The sequence below is a fragment of the Rhinolophus hipposideros genome (genome assembly GCF_964194185.1).
Source record: "Rhinolophus hipposideros genome assembly, chromosome: 4".
Taxonomy (NCBI): Eukaryota; Metazoa; Chordata; class Mammalia; order Chiroptera; family Rhinolophidae; genus Rhinolophus; species Rhinolophus hipposideros.
The window spans coordinates 51,255,225-51,282,028 of record NC_138050.1 but is presented as its reverse complement, the minus strand read 5'-3'; the positions used below and the strand labels follow the sequence as shown (position 1 = coordinate 51,282,028).

Below are 26,804 nucleotides of genomic sequence, written 5' to 3'. Positions count from 1 at the left end.
GTTCAGAGAGAAGGGCCACGCAGACCCCGAATGCACTCCTGTTGGCTTGGACCCTCTTCCTGAACCATGGCCCTTTCTAACAGCTTCCTCGTTTGTCCTCCTTGCAGAGGGGTTTGTGAGAAGAAAGAAGATTTCCCTTTGGTTTGTGGGGTCTCTGCTGGTGTTGTCTGTGTTCATCCTGACCATTGGCCTCGCCGCTACCACCAGGACAGAGAACGTGACTGTTGGGGGCTACTACCCAGGGATCATTGTGAGTGACATGGTCCCGGGGTCTGCGGGCGGGGCACCGGGCACCACAGATTGCTGTGGGGGGTGGTGACATACTCTGCTCTAGCTCCACAGAGCCGGAGGTTTAGGGTATGGGGACTTGTATTGGTGGTTGTGGTTAGCAGAATAATGACCCCAAAGGCAACCATGTCCTACCCGGGATTTGTGAATGTGGTGGGCTACCGGCAGGGGGGATGTCAAGGCTGCTAGTCAGCTGGCTTCAAGAGGGAGTGAGGACCCTGCATTGTTCAGCTGGATCGGTGTTAGCACAGGGTCCTTAGGAGTGGAGGAGGGCCCGGGAGAGGCGTCAGAGCCATGTGATGGGAGAGGTTGATGACGGAAGGAGCCCCAAACCAAGGAGTGTGATGGCTCTGGACACGGCAAGGGCCTGGCCCAAACTCTCCCTAGAGCTTCCAGAAAGAACCGGCCCTGTGACACCTGGATGTTATCCCCATGAGACCAAGCTGACCAGAGTAGTCCTTGGAAAACAGATGTGTAGCTTTAAAAGGCACCCGCCAAGGAGGTTTGATTGAAGATCACATGAATCATGCTCTCACGTGGGACAACAGGAAAATGACAGCTCATCAGATCTGGCAAGAACCGGTCACCTAAATTCAGAATTATCAAGACTTTTTGACCTATGAACTCACATCCATTCCCACAGCAATAAAATTTGCCCCAAGGGTTTGCATTGTGCATAAGGAGCGCCTGTGAAATTGCCTTTTATGTCAGCTGTGATGCCGCAAAATGCACCAGAAACTTGAGCGGCTGTGTTGAGCACCTAAAGTGCCTAAACCAAGATTTTAAAAAAATGAGCCTTATTTAATCATATTACTCTCACCAAAAGTTTTATCAAGATTAGTAATAATATCGATAACATTTTTAGTAAAGATGAAAGGTTTTTGGTACTCTTAATATTCAAAAATATTTTACAAATATTGTTCATTCCATCTTTATATTATCCTTTGTTTTTATTTTTTGTCTGCTTTATGTCTCAACATTATCTACCTATATATGATTTATGAGTAAACATATACCGGGGATGCCAAAAAAATGTATATAAGTGGACACTTTGGTCAACGTTGCTCAAGCAGTAGTTCACCGTAATCAGAAGTGTCTGGACACTGATGGTAACCACTCTGAGCACCTCTTGTAATTGCAGCAGTCAAATGTGACTTGCATTCATCTTTCGTTATCGGTATATATTGAGTATTACCATTTTAATACAGTTTTTCTTTCTTAAAATGTGTATACATTTTTGGGCACCCTCTATATAAATAGTGTCTGTGCAGAAAAAGTTTTATCAGTGAAATCTCCTGAAGCTGATGTCCTGTTGGAGACTCTGCTTTTCTGCCACGTGTCCTGGATGGGAAGGGGAGCCTGGAATGTGGGAGGGGTGTGCGGGGAGTGGCTGTGAGGCTGCATTCTCCTCAATTACTTGCCAAGTTTCAAGGTCAGTGTTGAGTAGTAGTTTTTTGCTTGTTCTTCGAGCTTCACTTACTCAGGATTCCCCATCTTAAGAATATCCGAGGTGCTCTGTAAAGGACCTGATTCCTGGGCCATGACCAGCATGAAATGAGCTTCAGCCCGATGGTTCTGAAAGTAGACTATGGAGATGATAGATGAAATTCACTTAAAGAAAATGTGGATAAAAGTCACTTCCGTGGAGATCCTGCATCCAACTTGGAGACTTAGAGCAAAGAGCAGATCCCAGAAAGAAACTGGGACTAAACACCTCAACATTTTGGAAAGAGGATTTTTTTCTAGTCCAAAAAAGTGGAACTTAGTGAAACCTAATAGATATATTTTAATACATTTATGTTGAAGTGGAATTTTGATGATTTTGAACTGTGGAGTTAGACTGTGATATTTTGAAATTCCATACAAAGAAAACATTTCTTTCTCCTACTCCTTGAGAATTCTTAAATTATTGGTAAAAACTACATCTGTGCTTACATGTCCCTCTCCATACGTATAATCACAGAGAAAGACACCTGTAGACATACATAGGTCTGATTTTTAGTGCATTAAATTGGATACCATGGCCTTAGAGATTTCACAGTTGCACAGGTCAGCTGGTTAGCTGTCCCCAGGCTGGCCTCAATGGTCACTCAGAAGTCCAATGGGCAGGGTTCACCTGCCACGTGAGAGTGGCTCCAATGCAGGGTCCCAGGCAGCAGTCTTCCATTGTCTGTGAGAGCTTGTAACGAGCTGCTCTGAGCACCGTCATTTCTGGGCATTGCTGAAACTCTGCATTCCTCAAGCTGAGGGGAGGCAATAGTTAAGAAATTTTTCCACTAGGTAGGCATAGAAGGATGAGGCATACCGGTGTTCCCTGGACACACTCAGGTGGAGGGATCCCGGTGCCCAGCCCTCAAAGCCTTCTTTTTGAGATGAAGACAGTCCCGTGTATGTTTTCTCCAGCATCCAAACATCACTTCCTCCGGGGAGGCTGAGATCTCGGCTCTCTCAAGGAACAAGAAGAATGATTCTCAGGCGCCTCTTGGCACCCTCCTTTTTCTTTCTCCTCTCCTTCCCTAAGGTTACCTGTCTGCCTGCTCACCTGAGATAAAAGCTCATCTCTGAGCAGTGTTTGTCGTGTCCATGGGTGACTGGCAACTTTTCTTTTGAAATACCCATTGGTTTTAGTTTTCTAATGTTTTACCTGAGGAGTTCTTCTCCAACTATGGGATTGGGACAGGCCCAGGAGAAATATCAGGTGGGCCTCTCACCTGGTGATCAGATGCAGAAGATGGGCCGTGAGTGGTCTGGGCTACTGTGAAGAGGTTGTCCTCTGTGAGGGGGACGGGACACATAATGTTCTCTTTTCCTGTAATCAAGAGTTAACCTGATGTAAGAGTTAAAATGTCTGAATGTAGAAGACGAGATGGATCATGTCTCAGCAGTGTCTATTCCAATCATCCGCTTTGATGGAGCCTGAGAAGCCAACCCAAATGTAGACGAAGCCATCTGCCACTCAGAGGTCAAAGCTGGGTGAGGTGGGGATGGCCGGCCTTGGACCTTGGATCGAATGTTTTAAGGGTGGCAGTCTGCTGTGCATTGTTTGCTGTTAAACGTCAGCATCAAGCCAGTAGGCATGCTAACCAGATGTTTCCTCCCTTGGTTTTCCTTTGCTCTCAGCTGGGCTTCGGATCTTTCTTAGGAATTATTGGTATCAACCTGGTGGAGAATCGAAGGCAAATGGTAAGAATGTACGTTGTTTTTTTCAAATGGCAATATTTCATCTTTTTAAAAATTGTTCTATGGCTGAATAGTATGGGATTGTTTCCTTAACTTACATTTTTGAGGTTAATTGCAAGTGTATAAAAATACAGTTGATTTTTCTATGTTGGTCTTGTATCCTGCAACCCTGTTGAACTCATTTATTAGTTCTAATAGTTTTTTAGTGGAGTCCTTAGGATTTTCCATCTATAAGATTATGTCACCTGCAAATAGAGATAGTTTTGCTTCTTTTTTCCAGTCTGGATGCTGGAGGTCCATTTCTATGGCTTTTCGTAAAAAACAAACAAACAAACAAAAAAACAGTGGAAACCTTGGAGAGAAAGGAGGAAAATCCAGAAGTGACAGCAGTTGTCAGAGCAGTGAGGGGTCCGCAGCACTAATAAGCTTCCCTTTATGTAGGGGGCCACCCAGGTTTCTCAGAGCTGAGTCTTCTGACCGTGTTATTTGTGATGCATATAGCTGCCTTTTCAGGGAAAGCATTCTTCCAAGGCTAACTTTGTATGGTAAACATATATTTCACTATCTAACATTTAATTTAATGTTTATGAAAGCCAAAACCTGTGTCTACAATTAGTAGCTGTGTGATCTTGGGAAACTTACTTGACCATATTGAACCTTAGTTTCTTCATTTTCAGTTTTGTTGGGAATATGTGTGTTAATGCAAGTGAGAACACTTAGCACAGCGCTGACCCATAACAGGTGTTCAGAGAATAGTCACCGTCATTATAGACTGTATTTCAGCACATAGGTTAGTCAGAACATTCAAGTTATTTCAAAAGGAGACAATAGCTGGCTGAGAAAACGTCAGCTAAAAAGAGAGTGCTTGTATTTCAAAGGCATCTAAATATAAAGAATGCTTTCTTTTTTCTTGATTTCTTTTTCTTTTAATTTTTTTATTACAGAAAAATTTAAACATATTCAAAAGTATACAGACTGGTGTAATGAACCCCTCTGTACCCATCTCCCAACTTCATCAACTGTTGACTCAGGGCCAACCTTTCATCTCCCACCCATTTTTCCCTTCTCATATTATTTTGAAGCAAATCCTAGACATAGTATCATTTCATCTGTGATGATATCATTACATGGTATCATTTCACTCTGTTCAATTTAAGGGGTGGAATCTAATCATTAGAAGTGGCTCCACCATTATCTCTGCCCATTATTATGTTAGTCTTCAGTGATATCCAAAGAATGTTCCAAATTGAGTCAGTGTTTGGTATTTTTCCATTCATGAATGAGTTATTACTTTCTCCTCACCCAAACAGACGTACGAATCATTGATTCCATCAATAGCTTTATAGTCTAGCATGGTCAAAGGCTATCAATGGCCAAAGATGGACAAGTTAAGGGCCTAAGAAGTGTGTTAACTGCTGAGTGCCCCCTCCCACCATATCTGTGCACATGTGAACACCCCCCCCCACCACACACACACACAGACACAGACAGAGAGAGGAATTCTTCTAGATTATAGTTTAAAATCCACTGAATTAGAAGAACCAATGGGACTAATAAGAATAACTTATAGATTAAAACACATTTCCTTCAGAGGGTTAGGTTGTCAGCCTTTGGCTATCTGGCCTACAGATAACCGGTTGTTTTCCTGTTCTGTTGAGTGTTACAGTGAGAGTATTCCTGCTTATCTTCCTCCCCACTCTTCTGCCTAATGTCTCTGCTTCGGGTCTTGACATCATGGGAATCTCATCAGCCTTACTGGGGGATGTCCAGCCCTTTACCTTCTCATACAGAAGCCTCGACCGTCTTTGCCACTCCCAGCACTGAGTTGGGAGGGGCTGAAATACAGGAAAAAAGGGGCTGAAATACAGGAACTACACAGGGCTTCAGGCACCATATTCCCAGATCCTAGAGCACTGCACTGGGAGGATGTAAAGGTCATCAGGTAGGAAGGCTGCCAATGTCCACAGTGAACCACTTAGAGGCTGAGCAGATAGCACTGGGCCTGTGCTTGACCTCTGCTGTCCTGGAGGGCCGGGGAGGGAGGGCGGCAGCCCAGTCATACCCCATTCATCCTCAGACTCCCACACCCCACCTCAGGCGCCTGGACACAGATATAGGGCGCCCCTCATGGGTGTCAGTTCATCTCAGAATGTGGTCCCTGCTGGCCTGCCCGATATTCCAAGGGTGAGCCCTCCCTGCAGGGTCTCAGCAGGTAACTAATGCTTTCTTCACCCTTTTCCACTCCACTGCTTGAGCCACACCTGTCGGGGATGGGCAGAAGGACAAGGGACCGTGAGTGACACCTTCTCCTGATGACGTTGCCACCTACACCTTTCCAGAAGTTTGGTTAATTTTGAGAGAAGGGTGGAGAGTTGGGATGAGGGGGGGTGAATGGAGAAGCCACAAAATTGCCCACTTCAAGTAATATAAGCTGCAGCCTTAACTGGCAGAGACTGGGAGGATTTGTAGCCCTTCAGGACAGCTAGAGGGGGTGGCTTTGTGGTTGACTGATTCAACGGTTCAGTTTGTCCTGAGGCCCCAGTTCCTTCTCTCTTTCCACTCTGCCCTCCTCAGGGTTGTTAGTCTCCCAACACAGCAGCATCCAGAGGAAGAAAGAATATGGTGTCTTCCTTTGTTTCTCTCAGGAAGAAAACAATTTCCCTAGAGCCCATAACACACCTTCCTTTGTATCTCATTTGTCAGGTCCGCAATCATTTCTAAACCAATCCCTATCATTGGATTACCTCATCAACAGTCTCACTTAGGAGCTGGGTGGTGTCAGCTTCCCAAAGGGATGTGACTAATGTGGAAGTGAGAGACCCGAACACAATCAACATTGGTTAGGAAGAAAGGAGGGGTAGGTGCTGCATGGACAGCCAGCAGGATTCCCTGCAGAGACCTCCCTCCTTTGAATTTGAAAGTCCAATTTCAGGCAATGGGTTATAGCACCTGTGTGTCTGGAAAGATGCATGTCATTTGAACGAATAGTTATCGAGAGCTTGCTATGTCCCACAAGGGATGAGGGACACAGAGTCCTGACCGCTCCAGGGGACAACCTTTCCAGGGATATATTCACCTCTTATCCTATTTTCTTTCTGTCTTCTCCTCTTTTCACCACAGCCTTATCTATCTATTTGGTGTTTGTTTTTTTAATCTACTTTCCTTTGTTGGAATGCAAATCCATGAGCCCAGCAGAGGTTTGAAAGTGACCTTTCCCCTCCGGAATAATGGGAATAACGTGGTTGCCCTTCTCCCAAGAGAAGAGGCCCTAAACCGTGCCACGAAATATAGCCACAACCTTAATCTAGAGCCCTTTACTGTTGCTAGAGTAACAGACAGTTTCCATTTGCAAAATCCATAGGTTCTGGCAGTCCTCACATACAAAGGAAAATGACTGGGTTTGTGCCTTTCAGGGAACTGATCCAGTTTCTATTGTGTGCATTCTTCTGGCTTTGTATTGTTAAATTCACTACTTAGCTTCAGGGAGAGTTAGCAAAGCCTGGAAAGGAGAGAAGTAACTGTGATACAAAAGCCACAGCTACTTGGGTCTTTCCTAAGAGGCAGCGCTCCTGTGGCTGATTCTGGCAAGTTTTGCATTTCCTCTTGAGGAGTCAGAGGAGAGAATTGCCAACAATTTTTCCCACCACTATCACCTGGACCCTGGGGTTGACACACCAGAGAGGTTCTTGGGCAATATCATGCATGTGACTACCCCGGCACTGAATTTATTATATCACATGTATGATTATGCTAGCACTACATTTACCATATGAGTGGTCTTGCTGGCATTTGATTTTACTTTTGCAGGGGTAGTAGGAGGAAGTACGACCAGACAGAACCAGCAGAAAGTTGATGAGGACATTCAAATGGTGGGCACAGTTTGTGCAAGACCAAATCAGAACATGTTTATAAATTTAGACAGTTGAAGGCAGTCCTGCAATGTTAAAGGATACTTAGGGATATTTGTGCTTTCTGTGAAGTTCTGGATGAAATCAGTTAGAGGGTCTCTCGGCTGTCCAGGCTGTGACCAGGCGTAGTTGGGCCAGAGCTGGCCGCCTGACCAGAATATGGAGTATGGCCTTCTCTGAGGAGTCATCTAGTTGGTACATCATGAACTTACCAGGGCAACGGTCCAACAGCTCTGATTGCACACTTGTGAGAGAAGTAAGGGAGTATAGTGGATCATGTGCAGTGCCACTTCTGGAAGTTTCTCAGGTAGTAATGTCACAGCTGTGACAATTAGATGGGATGCCCTGTGCTAAAGGACTTTGGCAACTCTAAAGTAATTTTGTTCATCTTTGAGTCCCTTGTCATTTGCCTTCTTTGGCTGAGAATTCTGCCCAACAAGAATTGGGAGGTGCCCTTATGAACAGAGTGCGAGCTGTGTCCTTCTGTCATCTGTCCTGGGCTGAGGCCCTTGCAGTTAATCACAGAAGCAGCCTCAGCAGGAGTAATGGGGATGTACCGCCCTTCTCCCCCAGATGATTCTAAAATGAGATGGTGCGGCCCAGTGGTCCACGGCCTACTGAAAGAAAAGCATGCACCGTGGGGCCTAGTATTTCATTTTTGAAGGGTGTGAGCTGAGTGAGGACAAAGACGATCCATCTAGGGGTGGCAGAAAGGTCAAGAGGAGGCTGGGAGGACACGGCAGTCAAATCAGATGCAGGCTCTTTATTTTCCTTTGGAAAAATAGAAATACTTGGCCTCCCTACTGGGAAGTCTGAAAATTGCCTTCTGAATCTTTTATATATGTTTTAGTGTATTTTTTCATAACAGCAGTGCAAAAGTTTGATTAGGTATAATTTCTCAAGTGATTTTTGCATAACTCTTTACATCATAATCGTTTTATTTGCATGCAGTAATTTCATAGGGTAAGAAGCCATACGGATTTTCCTTTTCCCATTGAGATGAAGGAAGCGTTGTCGTCTACATTTCCTTAGCGTTGGCGAACTTCAAATGTTACATGGTAGGTAGGAGTGCAGCTCCTGGCTGGCGCAGCCTCCGGAGGAAATTCAGCTTATTTTTCCAGGGCTAGTTCAAGGCTTTCCCCCACCCTCAGGGTAAGACGAGTCCTTCCTTTTTGTGCACATCCAGAGCTCTTGGTTTACTCCTGTTACAGAGGTTACCAGCCTGAGACGTCAGTTCTTCACCATGGGGACCCCACCCCACTCATTGCTGCTTTTCTCCAACACACAGAACAGCTACTGAATAGTTATTGAGTCAGTTAACCCAGAGAAGTTGTGCAGAATAGGCAGGTTTAAAATTGCCACGGCACTGTAGAAGGTCCAACAGGAAATCATTTTTTGTTGTTCAGATCAAGGCTTATACCCTGTTTCCCTGAAAATAAGACTTAGCCAGACAATCAGCTCTAATGCATCTTTTGGAGCAAAAATTAATATAAGACCTGGTCTTATTTTACATATAATAAATATAATATAATATAATGTAATATAATGTAATGTAATGTAATATAATAAAATACCGGGTCTCATATTATTTTTGCTCCAAAAGACTCATTAGAGCTGATGGTCCAGCTAGGTCTTATTTTCGGGGATACATGGTACAGGCCCAGCTCCCTGCAGCGAGTCCCCAAATTCCCTTTTAGTCAATTCATCATAAAACGTCATACTGTGGGGAAGGGCCGAGGACATCTGTTGGTTTGTCACATCTGAACCCATAGCACCTAGACTGGCTTGAGTATCTAGAGGCATTTATTCAATATATTGGTAAGTCATAGCCAGGTACCTCCTTTTCCAAATGGGGAAACTGAGGACCGAAAAGCTCACCAGTTCAGAGATTCCCTGAAAAGGACTCAGGTGACAGCTCTGATTTGCAATGTCAGGGGACTACTTTCATTTGGAAGCAACACGTGCGGGCTGGCGGGGAGGTGTCATGGAAGGGGCAGCATCCAAAGCCAGCCCAGGGAACCGCCTGCTTCCTTCTATACTGGAACAGCAGCATGGATGGTGCCTTGAGTCTCAGCCTCTGTCCCCTTGAGTAGTCACTGGGAGTTTCACATCACCCCAAAGTTCTGGGGTGTCAAACTAGGCAACATTTCTTACCAACTCCCTATACTTTGTTGAACAAATAAATAATGCAGCTTAACAAGGATGGAGTGGGAGAGGGCCATATGGAATATAGTAACCAGTGAGCCTGACTGCATTATTAATGAGTAACTCAACCAGAGGGAAAGAGCCAATCTAAGTCATGTGGGAAAACCGGTTTTGACCATATTCTCTAAGACTAAAGTCAAAAAGAACTGCATACAAATATTGTACTCTAGTGAGTAGCTTGCTTTTCACGCGGTCTGGGTTAGTAATTCCAAAATGACTTTATGCATATTCTGGGGCCAAGAAAATAACTAAATACATCCATTGTGGATCGTGAGAGCTGGGTTCTCGCTGCTGCAGAGAGGAGTTACAGATAAGGAAGGTTATTGGTGTAGTTTTTGAAGGTGTGGGACTCCGAGGGAAGGACATACAAGAATTCTTTGTACTATTTTTGCTATTTGTTTTGATAAACCTGAAGTTATTCCATAAGAAAAAATTTAAAGACGTGGCCAACAGCTGTAAGAAAAGATTCTCAACCTCACTAATAATAGAGAAACGCAAATGGAAATAACAATGAGAACTTTTTTTTTTGCCCTTCAGATTGGCAACAGTTAAAAGATTAATAATCTGAAATGTCATTCAGGATATAAGGATATGACCATTAAACTGTTGGAGGGAGTCAAACTAGCAAAGCCTCGCTGTAGGTCAGTGTATCCTTCTCACTCAGATTCTGAAGTGCAGAGACCGTAAACGTGTCCTATCTAAAAGTAGGGGTTCTTGAATGTTCCAGGAATCTATCCTACTCACACATACACCTAGGTTTTATGCATAGAACATATTTAGGGTCTTTGTAGCAGAGTTTGTAATAGCAAGAAATTGCACATTGTTTAAATACCCATTGTAGGCACTGTTCAAATAAACCCTGATTGTTCATGAAAAGTGTGCAGAGGGGCAGGGCCCTGAAAACGCTCCCCATGTACAAGGCAGTCGATTGATTGTGAGATAGAAAACCAGCAAGAATGTACCTTGTACAGGGTGAAATCTGGCCTAGAATCTGTCCTGAGTTGTACGTCGTTGAGGACAGAAGCTGGTGGTGAAGAAGTGAGAGTTGTGCAAAATGTGTGGCTACTATCAGGGTGGGATTTTGAATTGGTTTGCATTTCATAAAAAGTTTTTGTTAAACACTGGATGCCCATGCCCTCCTTTTCCTTCTGCTTCCAGTTGGTAGCAGCCATCGTGTTCATCAGCTTCGGAGTGGTGGCTGCCTTCTGCTGTGCCATCGTGGACGGTGTGTTTGCCGCTCGGCACCTAGTGAGTTCCATCTTTTTAATTTTGTTCTCAATTGCTTTCCTGGGTTTAAAAGATCTAATACAAAAATAAAATTTCATGTCACAGAGCTGAGCTCAGAGACATTCACTATTTCTCTCTCCATTTGTGTTTGCCAATTGCTGTCTTTCCTTCTCCCACTTTTCTTCATTTTCTGCAACACACACACACATACAGAGACAGACAGACAGACAGAAGTATACATCTTGAAATCCATGGACTCACGACTTCCCAGTTTTTATAGTTCAAATCCATCTGTCTTAAAAGATTATGACAGAATTTTCCAGCTTGACGTTATAGGCTGTGAAATCCTTTTACATTTATTTTGTCTAATGGTGTGGAAGCCTGAGATGCAAGAGTCTATCAATAGTTACAGTCATGTGCCGAAAATGACATTTCAGTCAATGACCGGTCGCATATACCATGGTGGTCCCATGAGATTATAATGGAGCTGAAAAATTCCTATCACCTGGTGACTTCGTAGCTGTCAAATATCATAGCACAAGGCATTACTCACACGTTGGTGGTGATGCTGGGGTAAACAAGCCTACTGTGCTGCTCCTTATATGAGTGAGATAGAGAAAAACACAGCAGAACCATCCCGGAGAGCCCTGATCCTGGGGAGTAGGCTGGGTCCCTGCAGGCAGCATGGAGAGGCCCCAGGCTGCGTGGGCCAGAGGGCCACCCGGAAGAGGTGGACGTCCTAACTCACCCGGCCTAGGCCAGAACTGCACCACGATTGTCCTTCTAGGTTATTCACCATTTGTTGAATAAATATTTACATTATAGCACTTTTTAGGAAATTGTATGTATTTTGTCCCAGACTTTTGTTTCTTGGGTTTTATTTTTGGAAAGATAATTGAACGGAGCCCCTGGCCAATATTCCCTCACGTGGTTCTGGCACGCTGCTTGGTAAGAACAGAAAGCATATCCTTTGATCCTAACCTGATTTTCCGAGCCGGGCCTAAGTTATTGAAGTCAGCAGGTTGCTTTGGACTGTCACACTTGAATTTTCTCAAATGTCATTCAATCAGCAAATATTGATCGAAGGCCTCGCCCAAGCTGGGATGCAAAGACAGATGTGCCTTGGCCCTTTTCTTGATGAACAAGCATCCTAATGCTCAAATCAATGGTAGCTAGAGGTTGATTATTCCAAGGCCTTCTAAGGAGGAAATCCTGTGTCTGCCCTCAGAATGCTGTTGTGGGAGTAGCACCCTGGAGACAGTGTTATTTGGGCACCGTGTTAGCAGACTGACCTGGAGGTCAGAGCCAGGGGTATGCGAATGACGCTGCCTGACCCTGAGTCTGCTGGTTGTCCTGCTCAGGCAGTTTCCCCTTATCACAGGGACACTGCAGGACCGCACAAGGCAGCCACATAAAGCCCTGGTGGACCAGTTAGTAATAAAAGTACTGGCAACAACTGTGGAGTGTGTGTCTGCAGCTGCCCCATCTCAGTGGAGATGCAGAACAACTGATCAATATAATTTCTTATGAGAATTGTCAAAATGAGATCGTTATTTACTTTCCCCACCAAACTGAAGGCTTGGTTCTGGCCAGTAGTTTTGGGGACTCTGGTCTTGAAGGGAAAACCAGTCTTGCCTTCCTGAGAGAGACGTTCCTTTCTAGTGCAGGGGAGCACAGCAGCTGGCAGTGGGGTTCCAGCCCTACTGCTGGGTGCGTCAGCTTTTTCTAGGACTCTTCTGTCTCTCAACTCACGTCTGAGAGAAATTTCCTTCAAAACCAGTGGTTTCCAAGGTGGAAGAATCTCCTCTGTCCAGAGCTACAGGGGTGAAAACAGAAGCATGCTGCCCCCTCAGCCTTGCTTCGTTTCATGAACAAATAGTTTTATTGAAGCGATCATCTTTGCAGGTGAGGTATAACTACCCTGTTTACCTGAAAATAAGACCTAGCTGGACGATCAGCTCTAATATGTCTCTTGGAGCAAAAATTAATATGTTTGGGTATTATATTATACCAAATCTTATAGTAAAATAAGACCAGGTATTATATTACTATATTATACTATACTATACTATACTATACTATACTATACTATACTATACTATACTATACTATATTATTATATTATATTATGTTAAGACCCGGTCTTATAGTAAAATAAGACCACGTCTTATATTAAGTTTTGCTCCAAAAGATGCATTAGAGCTGATTGTCCAGCTAGGTCTTATTTTCGGGGAAACATGGTATCACTAGCTATAATTCCAGGCTCCCTTGTTCCAGATTGGCTGGATGCCTCGTGAAGTAGAACGTCAGTCCCCGGGAATCAGAAGGTCGTCACTGGCAGGAGATCTGTCAGGAATCAGCCCACCTATCTATTTCCATCTAGCAGGGCATTTGGTCAGACCTTTTGGACTGCTGGATTCAAAGAGTTCATGGTTCATTACAAGAGAAATGGGAAATAATGGGGCTGGCAGTCACTTGGTCAGACTTTCTGTTCCACGTCAGGGTGGGCTTGTCTCTCTGTGGCAGAGCAACTTTGTGGTCACCCCAAAATGTTTTAGTGGCTACTTTGAGGCATCTTTAGTGACTGGCCGCACAGCACTGGCACTGGGGGCACGATGTCCTCTTACCTCCTGGGCAGTTCCTGCTTCCCTCGTTCACTTCACAGATGCTTACTGAGGTCCTACCTGTGCCAGGTGTGCAGTGAACCAGGGGCGGCTGGTTCTCTGGAAAAGGTCAGAGAGTCAGTGCGTTAGGTTGTGGCCATGTGGCCTCTGTCAAGGCTACTCAGCTCTGTTGTCGAAGCACAAAAGCAGCCATAGATGACATGGATGAATGAGTCTGACTGTATGCTGATAAAACTTTGTTTACAAAATCAGGCAGTGGGACGGGTTTGACTCACGGACCATCGTTGGTCAACCCCTGCAGGAGACACATGGGGTTTTAACTGAGGACAGAGACTCAGCTCCATTCCCCATTGTTGTGTTGTCCAGAACAGGCCTGGCAGATGGTGGCACCAGTCCGTCAGTAGCTGCTGCCTGGATGAACGAATGTATGAGTGTCCTTATCTGTTGCCGGTGTCACTGGTGGTTTTTTTTATATTCTTCTCTTAGGTCAGAAGTAGGAATGTTTTGAGAACTATGACTAACACAGTAATAAAACTAAATACTGTCATTGGGATCCTAACTCTTTTTATAACTTACAGATTAAATAGTTTCATGGCATTTTACAGTTTCTGTGCACCACTTGTTGTTCTCTACCATAGCAACTATAAGCACTTTGTAATTGTCAGTTTGTCTGTCTCCTTCACTAATTCCCTAAGGGCAGGAATTCTGTCATACCAGGGAACCTTATAGTTTGGCACTTTGCTCCATGAATGTTGGGGACAGACTCATGGATGGATAGTTGGGTAAGGCCATAGGTGGGTGTATACTTGGGTGGTTGGTGTGTGGAAAGATGCATGGAGGGAGGGAAGGAAGGGGATGGATGGATAGGGATGGATGGATGATGGATGGATGGAGGAAAGGAATAGAATGAGGGAGGGAGAGAGGGAGAGTAAGAAGGAGAGAGGGAGGGAGGAAGGGAACAGGAAAGATGGATGGAGAGAGAGGTAGATGAATGGATGGATGGATGGATGGATGGATGGATGGATAGGTGAATGGAAGGGTGGATGGATGGAGGGATCAATGCATTGATGATCGAATGATTAAATGATTAGATGGATGGTTGGGTGAGTGAATGGATGATTGGCTGGTTGGATGAATGAGTGAATTAGTCTGAAATCCATCTTGCTCCATTCCTAGTAGAAAAATATATTCTGCTTTTAGAGAAAGAGGCAGGAGCCAAGGGATCTCCTTGTCGAGAGTTGTAGGAGTATACCTCAAAATGTCGTGCAACCACCTCCCTTCTGCTGCCCTGTGATGAACAATGGGAGAAGATGTGTCAGCCCAGTTTTCAAGGACAGGGTGCCTGTTCCCCTGGGGCATTCGACTTGCCTGCCTCCTGAATGCAGGGGCCAGGCTGTTCTGGAACGAGCTATGGTATTTCCTGCTTCATGTTATCCATCTGGCAGGCTCTAGTTGGCTTTGGCATCTCTCCTCTGGGCTTACAGCCCATGGAAGACAGGTCTGAAATTGCCTCTGGCCACTCCTGATTTGGATATGAAACTATACTGTTCTATTTGTGTTTGTCTCTAGGAAACAAGGCCCCTCACCTCGGGAAGATGCCAGTTTTACTCCAGTGGCGTGGGATACTTGCATGACGTCTACCAGACAGAGGTAAGCAAGAGCACTGGTTGATGTGTCTGATTTCACTCTGCTCATCTGATCCTATAAAGTTTTCTGTGTCCCTAGTCAAAATCTGAATGTTTGGATTCTGATAGTTCTTCCTGTCGTGTCTTCCCTCTGTGCCATGGTGAGGCATTTGTAGCTTATACTTTGTTTTGACCTAGATTTGATATCTTAATGTGTCATATTTATTTTGGAATTACAGCTGCTGACTTGTCTTCTTGGACACACAACAGTCCTAGAATTCACTTGTCCAGTTCAGTGCAGCTTCTCCAATGAACACTTTTTATTGACTTAATCATTGTAATAAAAAGCTAATATACTACATTTTCATTGGTCAAGAAACTCACCGACTGTCCCCGGGCCAAGGACATGTGCAGGGTGATTTCATTTCTATTTCTAGCTCTGTGAAATGCCAGGAGTAACAAATTGCTCCGTGGCATGCCATTTTCTCTCAGACCATCCCAGGTGGGCACATAGCTCCCTTTGTCTGGCCGTTTCACTCCAGCTCAGAGTAGATTTGCTGGTTTAACTAAACAGGGCCTCTCAAACTGCATGTAAATGTCAGAGAAGGAGGGAAGACAGACAGGAGTAACTGGGAAAACATCGGAGAGCAAATGCCGTGGTTAACGCCCTGCAGGTTGTTGGGGTGCTCCATGAAGAGAGGAGAAGGAGCATTCTGTGTGCTGTGGCATGGGGCACTGAGTAGCCTCATGGGCAGGCCTCTGCTGCCGGCCAGAGGCTCCCTGCTGCCCCTCTCCAAGGGAGGTTGCACATTTTTTCTCCAAAGGTTGGTCCCAGCCCTTGTGGCCCTTCTCCTGGCTGGAGGGAGCCCTGGGGACCTGTCTGTTTAGGGGGGTCAAGGGCTCTCCAGGCCGTCCATATGCTCCCCCTGCACCTCCACAGGCCCTCATGCTGCTTCTTCCTTCTTTCCTGGGGTCATAGAAAAGTAGGGCCCCTCTCCTGACCCTGTTTGTCAGGCCTTCTGAGGACAAACCCATGTGCGGGGCTGCCCCAACTCCATCTCTTCTCCAGGGGTTCCCAACCCTGCTGCCAATCGGAATCAGCCCAGCACCTTGAGCAGATCCTGATGCTGGGCCCCACTCTAGGAAGGGTTTCCGGGGACATGGGGATTTAAAAGCTCCTTGAAGATTTAGGGGCTGAAGCTGCCCACACAGCTCAAACCAGCGGCCAGCAACTTTCTCTGTAAAGGGTCAGTAATATCCTGGGATTTACAGGCTAGATGGTCTTTGTCCCCACTATTCAACTCTGTCTTGCCAGTGCCAGAGCAGCCACGGGCAATGCATAAACGGATGTGTGCGGCCATGCAGTTTCACCTAGAAAACAGACAGTGGACTGGGCTTGGCTCCAGGCCCCTCGTGGCTGACCCTCCTCTAAGCCACTGTCCCCTGCTGCTGCTCTTTACGCTTTGAAGGAGGGGACAACTCCCATCAGAGAACATCTGGGGTGAGGGTTAGGCCTTTTGACCTCCAGCTCCCCATCCTGTAGTTCTGACCTTCCCATGAGCTGGTGTCTGGCTCCGAGCCACATATTGCTCTCCTTCCCCCTGTCCCGTGCCTATCGTCTCGTCAGTCCTCTACTTCTCACCCGTGATGCCTCCCAGCCCCAGTCCTCTTCTGGGTCTCGTCACACTGGGGCTACTTTGATGACTCCCACTGGCCTGTCTCTGGTCTCTGCCCCTTCGGGACTGTTGCCCATACCATTTCTAAATTAATCTTTCTACTACCCTCCTCAAGCACTCTAGAGTGCCTCATTGCCAATTTGCGTGATTTCTAGAAGTTAACCACAGAACCTTGAATAAAAGGCCACAAGCCCAATGGGCCGCTTGAAGAAGGGCCAAGATCCCCAAAGCTTCCTGACCCACCAGGGCCCCAGGGAGGCTCTAAGGACCTCTGGTGTGCCTGGGTCTCTGCCTCTCCCAGTGCCCTCAGCTCCTGCAGAGAGAGAGAGCTTGGAGAATCTGCTCGAATCTCTGCCCATCACTTGGTGCACAATCCTCCCTTGGAAGGTCCTTCTTCTCTCCAAACGTCCCTGTCCTCCTTCTGAAGTCAGGATGGTCGATGCCCCTCTTACTTCCCAAATGTAGGTAGCACGGTTCATACCCCCACATCAAACAGCACTGAGGGAAGGAAGAAATGACGTGTTCTTGCCCCAATCTTGCTCCTTTAACATTAAATGTCTTCCAGACATTTGCAGCCTGAGGGGAGGCCTCTGTGTGGCTTAGGCAGGGGCCAGCTTGGTCAGATCAGGCTACTGGGAGCTGTCCTCTGTGTGGTCAGGAAAGGGTCCCCCCTGGAGGGCCCATGAGGAGGAGCTTCCAGCTATCCCCACCTGGACAAATCCCTGCCTGGAGGGGTCCCACCTGGAGGAGTCCTCACCTGTTCCCCCCAGAGGGGTTCCCATCTCAAGGAGTCCTCACCTATTCTACCCTGGAGGGGTGCCTGCCTGGAGGAATCCCCACCTGGGGGCATCCCCATCTGGACAAATCTTCACCTGGAGGGGTCTCTGCCTGGAGGCATGGTACCCAGAATCCTCTCCTTGTCCAGCAGCTGTTGTCGCATGGATCCCTGGCATGGCTGAGCCTGGTCTTCTAACTGCCCCTGTAGGGCAGGGCCCTGCTGCACCGGGCATGGGGGAAGGGAGGGCAGGCTGAGGAAAGGAAGCAGGGGCTCATAAAGGTGAGCTGCCTGACTGACTGGGGCACAGTGGCGGGGTTCTGGCTCTCAAGGAGGCAGCCCTGCCCACTCTGGGGGGAGAAAGAGTGAGCACGTGGGGACAGGTCCTTGAGAACTGACTCTCTCTGTTTGCAGGTCACTTGTCACTCCCTGAATGGCAAGTGCCAGCTGAAGGTGAAGAGCAACACATGCTACTGCTGTGACCTCTACAACTGCCAGAGGTGAGTGAGGTGGGTGGGGAAAGGGGAGGCTGCCCGAGGAGGGTCAAGACCCCTGCGCACCTGGACGCTTCCTCTGGCAGCCCCTCCTGTCGTGCCCTGCTCCTCCCCTCTGCTCTGGCCCTCCCTGTCCTGGGGCACAGCACCTATATCATCAACTTTAGTCCTCAGACGTTTATGTGAGGAAAGCGCATTGGCTCTGTTTCACAGATGAGAGGCTGAGGGGCAGTGAGGTGGTGAGCTGTGGGGCAGGGGAAGCGTTCTGTGAGCCCCAGGGTCATGTCTCCACCAGTGAGCCTGTGACTGCACTGCGAACCAGTGGTTCTCGGGTTCTTCTGCCCCCTTAGCTGGGACACAGGGCGAAGCAGGGCTGGAGCTGGCTATTTCCCTTGATAATACGCCAGCTGGGTAGGCTCTGGTTAACTAGTGTCTCCTGAGGAGGGGGCTGGTGGAGAAGAACCACGGCTCTGGTTGTTTCCGAATGGGTCCTTTCCATGCCTCTGCAGGAAGCCCCAGGGCACTTTTCTCTGGTGTTTAGTGTGAGAACCTGGTTGAGCTCCTGAGGTAAATCTCATAATATTGTGAGGGCCCCATGACTGCCCTCCTGCAGGTTTTAATGCTCAGACTTGCCCACAGCAGTTTGTCCACCACAGGTCAGTTTTCTAACTCTAGCCCTCAGTCCCACCATGTTCCTGCTCTTGAGTCTCTTCTCCAGGTACTTACCTGTCTGTCCTCCATCTGGGGGACAGCAATTTGTCCTCCATCCTCCCCTCTTATGATGCGAGAAAAGTTGTTGATATATTCAGTCTGTTCAGTGTTTTTGTGGCTGTGAGAATTCAGGGCAAGTTCCAAGCCCCTTTCTTGCAGAATGGAACCCTCCCCCCATTGTCTTTTATACTTTGTATTAATAGCTTGAACACCTACATTAAGGCCAGTGGGAAGTTTAGTGTTTGCTTCTTGGGGAACCCTCCCCTGAGTTGTTGAAAACTCCAGGGGTTTAGGCTGTACCGTGTCCTCCAAGAAGAGGGTCCCTTCTTATTTCCAAGACAAAATGGAGGAGCAGCATGTGTGTGGAATATGGTGGCTGCCCCCGCAGATTCTTGCGACTCAGGTTGCGGGCCCACAGCCATGATGCTCTGGTCCAGGGCCCTGCACAGACCACCTCTGGTCCATGTCGTGAGGGCCCGGATGAACCCCTCTGCCAGGGTGGCCAGGTTGGCAGAACTCAGCTGTCAGCCTTTATGCCCTGCCTGCTCTGAGGGTAACTCAGCTGGAGCCCCGTTGCCCTCCGCAGGACCAGTGTTTGGGGAGTGGGCACGATGATGGTTCTGTCCTCCCTGCTCCAAGGCCTGGGTTCCTTTTCCACACTCCTGCAGATGCTCAGACTTCTGGGGACAGCCTTGCTGCCATGGCCTCAGGGTACAGCGGGGTGATGCCTCTTCCTGGCATAACCAACAGGCCCCTCAGGGCCTTCGTGCAAAGCCCGCCGCTTGTCTGGCTTTAGTTTATCTGGTGCCAGCTCTGCTCACCTCCTCACAGGTGACATTGTTGTTCCCTCCCCATGTGCAGCACTGAGTACTCTCCCACGTACTACGAGTTTGTGGGTGTAAGCAGCTGTCGGGACGTGCTCCACCTCTACCGCCTGCTCTGGGCCTCCACCGTGCTGAACGTCCTGGGCCTGCTCCTGGGCATCGTCACAGCAGCTGTCCTGGGGGCTTTCAAGGACATAGTGAGTAGTGCCACTCCGGGGCGGAGCAGTGACAGCACTGTAGACAGAACAGGGCTTCGGGGCCCATGTTCTCTGAGGCAGGCAAGAGGGCTTTCATTATCCTCCCGCGCAAATGGGGAAACAGGCTCCTGAAAACCACCAGCGTATGTTAGAATGACAACAAGCCTTCACTGGTCATTTCTGGAAACAGGTCCTGTTCACACACTTTCCTCTCCTCCTCCCTCTGAGGCTTGTGCTCCACGATCCCATTTAGGAAACGGAAGTTCAGCTACAGAGAGGGAGGACCAGAACTTTTACGCTCTGATGTGTCTGTCTCTACCACTTCTCACCCCAACTGTACGTGGAGCCTCTGATTTGGTAGAGCTGGGGGCGGGGAGCGGGGGTGGCTGGCGTCTGCATTTTCCTAACCTCGGAGGAGATTCTAATATGAGAATCCTGGAGAACAGGTGCTTTAGAGTTTGGGCCTCAAGTGTCAGCGGCACCAGGAAGGGGCAGTGATTGCAGGGGCCGTGCGGTGAAGGCTGCTTTATCTGAGTCCCTCTGCAAGGCAGCGCCCTCAACACAGCTCTTTTCACAGGAAAACACCTCACAGATGGGGGTGGCCTGGGAAGAGCCCCCCTTCTGTTCTCTCCCTGGGGAACTGCTTTGTTCCAAACTAGATACGCCCACACAGTGCACAGACAGCACCTCTTGCTGCAAGCCTTCCTTCATCCACAGAGTGCCATAGGCGAAGGGGCAACCCGGGTGTCATCAGGCAGACATCAAGGAGTGCACAGGACAGCTCCGAGACGAGGAGCCACCCACCAGTCCTAACACATGCAGACAAGTCCCCCGTGGGCCAAACCCAAACCAGCCATTGCAACTAAAACTCTTCCTGAATGATCTCTTGCTACCCAGCTACTCTGGAGACTTTGGTCATTGACCATTTTTAGTAGCTTAGTCTGGAGCCCTCCTGAGTTCTGTGTTTGTCTTGAAGGTTTTGTTTCTCTAGATAAAACCTGAAATACCGTGGGAGATCCTGGTATGCCCTAGGAACCAAGCCTTCTCCTGGCTGCCACCCTAGAAGGTGCAGACGGCTCTCCAAGCTCAGACCTTGGTCACAAGATGTCCAAACTCACACAAGACAAGCATCCTTCAAGGATGAAAGTCGCCATCACCAGGCCTTCAGCAAAGTCTGCAGTGGGCTTTAACAGGTCGCCCAGGTCAGGCTGCCTGGGGTCCACAGAGGGCCCACGGGTGCCTTCTGTGAGAATCCTCAGTCTAGGGTCTTTTTCTGCTGTAGCCTGTTCATTTTGCTCTCTTGGCAGGTTTTCTAGGAGAAGAGCAAGGTTAGATTGGAGATTGGTTATCCAATGTGTCTAGTTAGAGTTCTGCTGTCCCTGCAGGTCTGGGTGAAGGTTTTTGGGACAGCAGTCAGCCCAGTGGGTTTTCAGAAGGGGCTCTTTTGTTCATTAGAGTTTATAATAAAATTGCTGGGGAGCTCTATCAGGAACGTAGTGATGGCCCAGAAGAGCCACTGGTCATACCAGACTAGAGTTGTGTCTAAACTCTGCTCTAGACAATTTTCTTTCTCAAACCCAAAGCTCTGGGGTGTTGTAAGAAGCAAGAAAGGTAATTCCTTAAAATTTTACAGCCACCAAATAGATACTCCTGTAAGTTTAATGGATTTTATAATTTAAAAATTTAAGAAATGAAGGCCCTTCATTAACCAGCTGAAAGCTGTGTGTGCCCTCTCGGCATATGAGGGCTTCACATGCAGGATGCCAGATTCTTGTCAGGAGGTGGGTGCCAGAGGGGTATCTCATGTACCCAGCAGGTGTACCCAGGGCTGTGAGGCATCTCCAGGGTTTGCAGAGGGTCTCCTGAGGCTGGTGCCTTGGTAACAAGGCAACATTTACATACACAGTCATTTAAACCCAGTTTAGTGAGGAAGGGTCTGCAATGAGCCTCAGGCACATTGAGAAATGCAGGTGGACACTCCTGCTGGCCCCTCTGGGGTCTCCTCACAGTTATTCACATGGTCATGCTCAAGGGCAAGAAATGTGGACAAATAGTCAGGACAAGTCCAGGCAGATAAGGGCCAACATCAGGCGGGGCTTTGCAGTACCCCCCACAGACAGAGTGACTGTCGGTTCTCCAGACTGGAACAGCCCTGCCAAAATGTTTAGCTCCCCACCCTGCTCCATCCTCCCCAAACCCTGAAATGGCACAAATGCTGAGCAAGGCCAGGCAGGCTTCTCTCCGGCCCAAGAGGTCCTCTGTGACCCTCAGCCCTCAACCTTTACCACTCCTGCTTGGCTCAAGGCCCCAGGCCTCTAGCTGCAGCTGTTCCCTCCGGCTAGGATGCCCCCCCAACCCCTCTGTGGGGCCCAGTTCCAGCTGTGCCAGGATAGCTATTAGATCCTCCTGGCCCCTGCAGTAGGCTCTCAACAGTGTTTGTTCATGAATATGGCATCAAGGCAGCTGGGAGTGCGGGCCCCGCCCTGAGATTTCCGTCTGTCTCCCTGTTTTCGTGCTGCCCTATTCGCTTCTCTGAGTCTAACTAACTCACGAAACAGATTCAACAGTGTGCAGCAGCTTTGTGCTGAACTCCTGCTGGAAGAGCACAGGGCTGGGCCTGGCAGGAGAATAATAACTGTTATTGTTTAATCCATGCTCCTTCCCGGGGGATGCCTGCATTTTGGGGGTGGGGGGGTGGAGGGGATGTTGGAGCTTGGGATGTGCAGAAGGTGGGCCCTGGGAGAGGTAGGGCAGTGAGTACCCAGGCACAGACCCCTGATGTCTCCCCTCGGCTATCAGGTGGTAAGCAGACAGAGGCAGCTCTGGGTGATTTCTTGGCTCCCACTGCCATCTCCTCCTGGCCTGTGCCCTTCCTGGCTGGTTAGCATTGCCCTGAAGTTCTGGGGCCTGCTTCCACATTGCGGCCTTCCCTTCTCTCCCACCACCACTCCTCGGGACCTTCACTGGGTAGTGACGAGTTTTCAGAAAACCCACCTCTGCTGTCCCAGCCTCTCTCTGTCATGGCAGTGTCTGTCCTACAGGTGTCAGGTGGGATCCAGGTTCTGTCCTCTTAGGGAGGGACACACTTCTGGTCTGGGAACCCCTTGAACACCCCATGTGAGCAACTGGTCTCCCTCTGGGAGGGGTCCATCCTATGGCCTGTCTTGTCTGGGGGATGAGAAGGTGGCTGGGAATCAGGCCCATATCCTCTTTTCTTTTTGAGAATTAGAGCCTCTAAGCGAGCTAACAAAGCACATGTGCTGAGGAGTTTGGAATACTTCGGTTTTATTTTCGTTTCTGCAGAACCCCTGGGGTGGTACCTGTGGGAAGCACGCCTAGCTGAGCAGGTCTGAGAGCCCGTGTGGTGTCAGTCCACCCGCGGTGGCTGACGCTGCGGTGTTGGGAGGTGCCTCGAGAGGGACTGGTGGTTTCCTTGCTTTTTCAAAAAGCATCAAAGAGAGGCTGGGCCTAACCTGACATCAGGGTGGGCCTCTGGGACAAACAAAGAAAATAAAAAGCAAAAAGAAGCCCTTTTTTTAGATGTTTAGTTCTGCTCTGAGAACTATTGATCTGAGAACTCAGCACCTCCCACTGGCAGATTCAGTAGAAGGATGGACTCCACCTTTTTAAATGGTTTGAGAATAGGTCTCCCCGGAGGGACAGTTCGAGACCGAGGGTGCCAGCCTTTGGGAGGGCCAGCTGACGTGTCTCCATTCTCTGTGGCAGGTCCCTCTGTCCCAGCTGGCCTACGGGACGTCTGCGCCACCTCAGATCCTCTACAACCCTGCTCATCACATCCTGGCCTACGCGGGCTTTGGCCCGGCACCCGCAACCCTCCCCACCTGCTCGCCCTACCCTCTGCCTCTCCAGGTAGGCCGAGTGTCGCCTGCCAAAGGCAGTGTGCTCACGTCACGGGCAGCAGTCACGCAAGGCAGCACTGGTGGGACGGGACTCGGAGGGGGGCTTGGGTTGAGGGAAGAGAGGGTGGACCTAGCGCGTCCCCTCTCCTGATGTAGGTAAGGTGGTGGCAGAGTCTGCGTGGACTGGGAAGGGTGTTGGGGACCATCTGAGAGGAGATGTGCTGGGTCATTCTGTACATAGGCCTCTCACACAGATGTTCAATGGCCCCGTTTGGCGTTTTGGGCATCCTTTGTTCCGCATGGCCTTAGCGACTCAGCCATTGGTGTCCTTTGGGCCTCTACCCTTTCCTAATCCATAACCTTGTCCAACAAAAGTTTGCTGCAAAATCCTGGCCAAAGTGACTGGGAACATACCACACGCGCCTAGATCCTGTTAACATACAAAGGTATTGAGGTGGAGCCATATGCATTTGCCAATACCCAACCACACGTTACCCCCAAAAGTGGTGATTTTGTGTTAATAGATTCACCTTATATAATGCTATCGGTCTTGGGGGCTGTTGTAGGAAGACGGATATTTGGTGGGGTGAAACCTTGTTTAGAGGGCATTTGCTTTGTCCTTGCATTTCCATTCATGGTTTTGGCTTTTCCTTGTTTTTATGCTAGGAAGCTTCTGTCTATGCCATGGTTTAAATAGATCCTGATAATCTCTCCCCTTATGGACTCCAGACCAGGCGCCCTCAACTGTGGCGCTGTGGATACGCGGGCCAGATAGCTCTGTGGGGTGGGGCTGCCCTGTGCTCTGTAGGATGTTAAGCAGTGTCCCTGGCCCTCACCCACCAGAAGCCAGTACAACCCTGTTGTGACAACCAACAAATGTATCCAGATGTTGCCCACTGTCTTCAGGGAGCAAAGGTGAGAACCACTGGTCCAGACAACTTAACTAGGCTTCCATTTTGGGATGGGGCAGCCAGATGGACTCAGTACACATCCTTTTGCCTATGTTAATGATTACGCCAAGCACCAACAAGTTCTAGGAAGTTACAGCGTTAAAATATGTGCGGAATTGTATTTCTGTGCTTGGGTAGAGGGGGATGGCTGTGGATAAACAGGGGTGGGGTTGGGGGGGTTCAGACCCTGCTCGTTTATTATGAAGTCACACAGCTTCCTATGGCAATTGAAGGAACCAGCACCAGATAACTGGTCCTTCAGGGTGGGGCTCTTGATAAGTCTGGAGCCTGATTTGGGGGCGCTGGGTGGGCACCCTCCTCTTGCAGGTATGATGTGTTTCCTTAGGAGACAGAGGTGATCTTTGTAGGAGTGTAGGATGTGGGCAGATGGTCTCCCATCCGTAAAACATGGTGCTGATGAGTGGATTCGCTTTATTCCGGTATCATATTCCATCCTTGTTCATCTTCAGGGACCTCTGGCTCTTCACAAACAGCAGCTGCCCCGCCTTTACCTTCTGGGAGAGGCCTGTGCTTTCCTCCCAGTAGCCTCATCAGCTTTTATTGCCAGCTCATGTGGGAGCATAACTACATATACATCAATAATCAGATTTTGAGGAGAGGACAAATCAATGAGGCTTCATGTGTTTCCTTAAGAGAAAAACAACAGAATTGATGCTTGTTTCTGCTGACCAACAGTGAGGGAAAGGGAATACTTTAAGTGTTCTGTTGAAGTCATTAGAAGCAGAAAAAATACTCCCACATAATAGCAGGGAGTGAGATAGCTGTTGGGGGCCTGTTCTGAGTAGTTGGCCAAAAGAAAAATCTTAAAGGGAATCCATCTTCCTTGCTTCCAGCAGTTGTTTGGTCAGGAAAATCAGGGAAGGGCTTGGCATTGATGAGTGTTTATGAACAAGGGCACAAGCAGAAACTGAGTTCACATCCTGTAACTAAGGGATTTCTTGTCCTCTCCCCTGGTCGGGGTGCCTGCGTGGGCAGCAGAGCCTGTCCTGGAGAGGCCCTGCCTGTCAGGGTAATTTACTCTGTTATGTTACTCCACCGTTCATGGCGGTTTAGTCCGTGCTCCATGGTGGCTTATTGTGTGGTTCCTGATGTTTTACTCTGTGATTCTTGGTGGTTTACTGTGTGGTTCGTGGTGGTTTACTCCATGGTTCCTGGAGGTTTACTCCGTGGTTCCTGGTGGTTTACTGTGTGGTTCGTGGTGGTTTACTCCGTGGTTTATGGTGGTTTACTCCGCCTGGTGGTTTAGGGTGTGGTTCCTGGAGGTTTACTCCGTGGTTCCTGGTGGTTTACTGTGTGGTTCGTGGTGGTTTACTCCATGGTTCCTGGAGGTTTACTCCGTGGTTCCTGGTGGTTTACTGTGTGGTTCGTGGTGGTTTACTCCGTGGTTTATGGTGGTTTACTCCGCCTGGTGGTTTAGGGTGTGGTTCCTGGAGGTTTACTCCGTGGTTCCTGGTGGTTTACTGTGTGGTTCGTGGTGGTTTACTCCGTGGTTCCTGGTGGTTTACTCCGTGGTTCCTGGTGGTTTACTCCGTGGTTCCTGGAGGTTTACTCCGTGGTTCCTGGAGGTTTACTCCGTGGTTCCTGGTGGTTTACTCCTTGGTTCCTGGTGGTTTATTCCGTGGTTCCTGGTGGTTTACTCCGTGGTTCCTGGTGGTTTACTCCGTGGTTCCTGGAGGTTTACTCCGTGGTTCCTGGTGGTTTACTGTGTGGTTCGTGGTGGTTTACTCCGTGGTTCCTGGTTGTTTACTCCGTGGTTCCTGGTGGTTTACTCCGTGGTTCCTGGAGGTTTACTCCGTGGTTCCTGGTGGTTTACTCCGTGGTTCCTGGAGGTTTACTCCGTGGTCTGGCGTTGTGTATGCTGTGGTTCTCTCAGGTGCTCATTTCCAGTGAAGAACTGAGCAGACATGTGCTTGGTAGGATCTGGGAGCTCCCAGCAGAACTGAGAGAACATTCTCTAGAGGTTTCCTTTGTCCCTGTGGTCAGAAGAACTGTAAGTTTGAGAAAAAGAAAGAAACAAAGGTGAGCATGGGCCCTGGGCTGTCAGGTCCCGAAAGCCCAAGCCATCAACCCTGAGCGGAGTGACATTCTTGGCTTCAGCTACAGCTCCAGAAGATATTTTCTTTTCAGAATCCTGAGGTCACAGTAGGGAAGTCTCCAGGAAGAGGCATGGCAAAAAGGTTGGTCTCTTGGGGCCCCAGGCACCTGGCCACAGAAAGCAAAAGAATCAGACAGCACTGGC

General features: G+C 48.4%; 1 protein-coding gene across 14 annotated transcripts in view; it reads left to right on the top strand.

Moving 5' to 3' along the window:
• The window catches only part of TMEM255B (transmembrane protein 255B), a 50,777-nt gene that overhangs the window by 7,729 nt on the left and 16,244 nt on the right, over window positions 1–26,804 (top strand). For 5 of the 14 annotated variants that reach the window (XM_081045916.1, XM_081045917.1, XM_081045918.1 and 2 more), the window contains 7 exons: window positions 108–250; window positions 3,409–3,471; window positions 10,740–10,829; window positions 15,002–15,082; window positions 17,923–18,008; window positions 19,575–19,734; window positions 23,461–23,604. In XM_081045916.1, the coding sequence (XP_080902042.1) occupies window positions 108–250; window positions 3,409–3,471; window positions 10,740–10,829; window positions 15,002–15,082; window positions 17,923–18,008; window positions 19,575–19,734; window positions 23,461–23,604 (767 nt within the window). Of the gene's footprint in view, window positions 1–107; window positions 251–3,408; window positions 3,472–8,327; window positions 8,435–10,739; window positions 10,830–15,001; window positions 15,083–17,922; window positions 18,009–19,574; window positions 19,735–23,460; window positions 23,605–24,437; window positions 24,510–26,692; window positions 26,743–26,804 lie in introns of all 14 variants that reach the window. The other 9 variants (XM_081045906.1, XM_081045907.1, XM_081045908.1 and 6 more) reach the window with 4 other exon arrangements.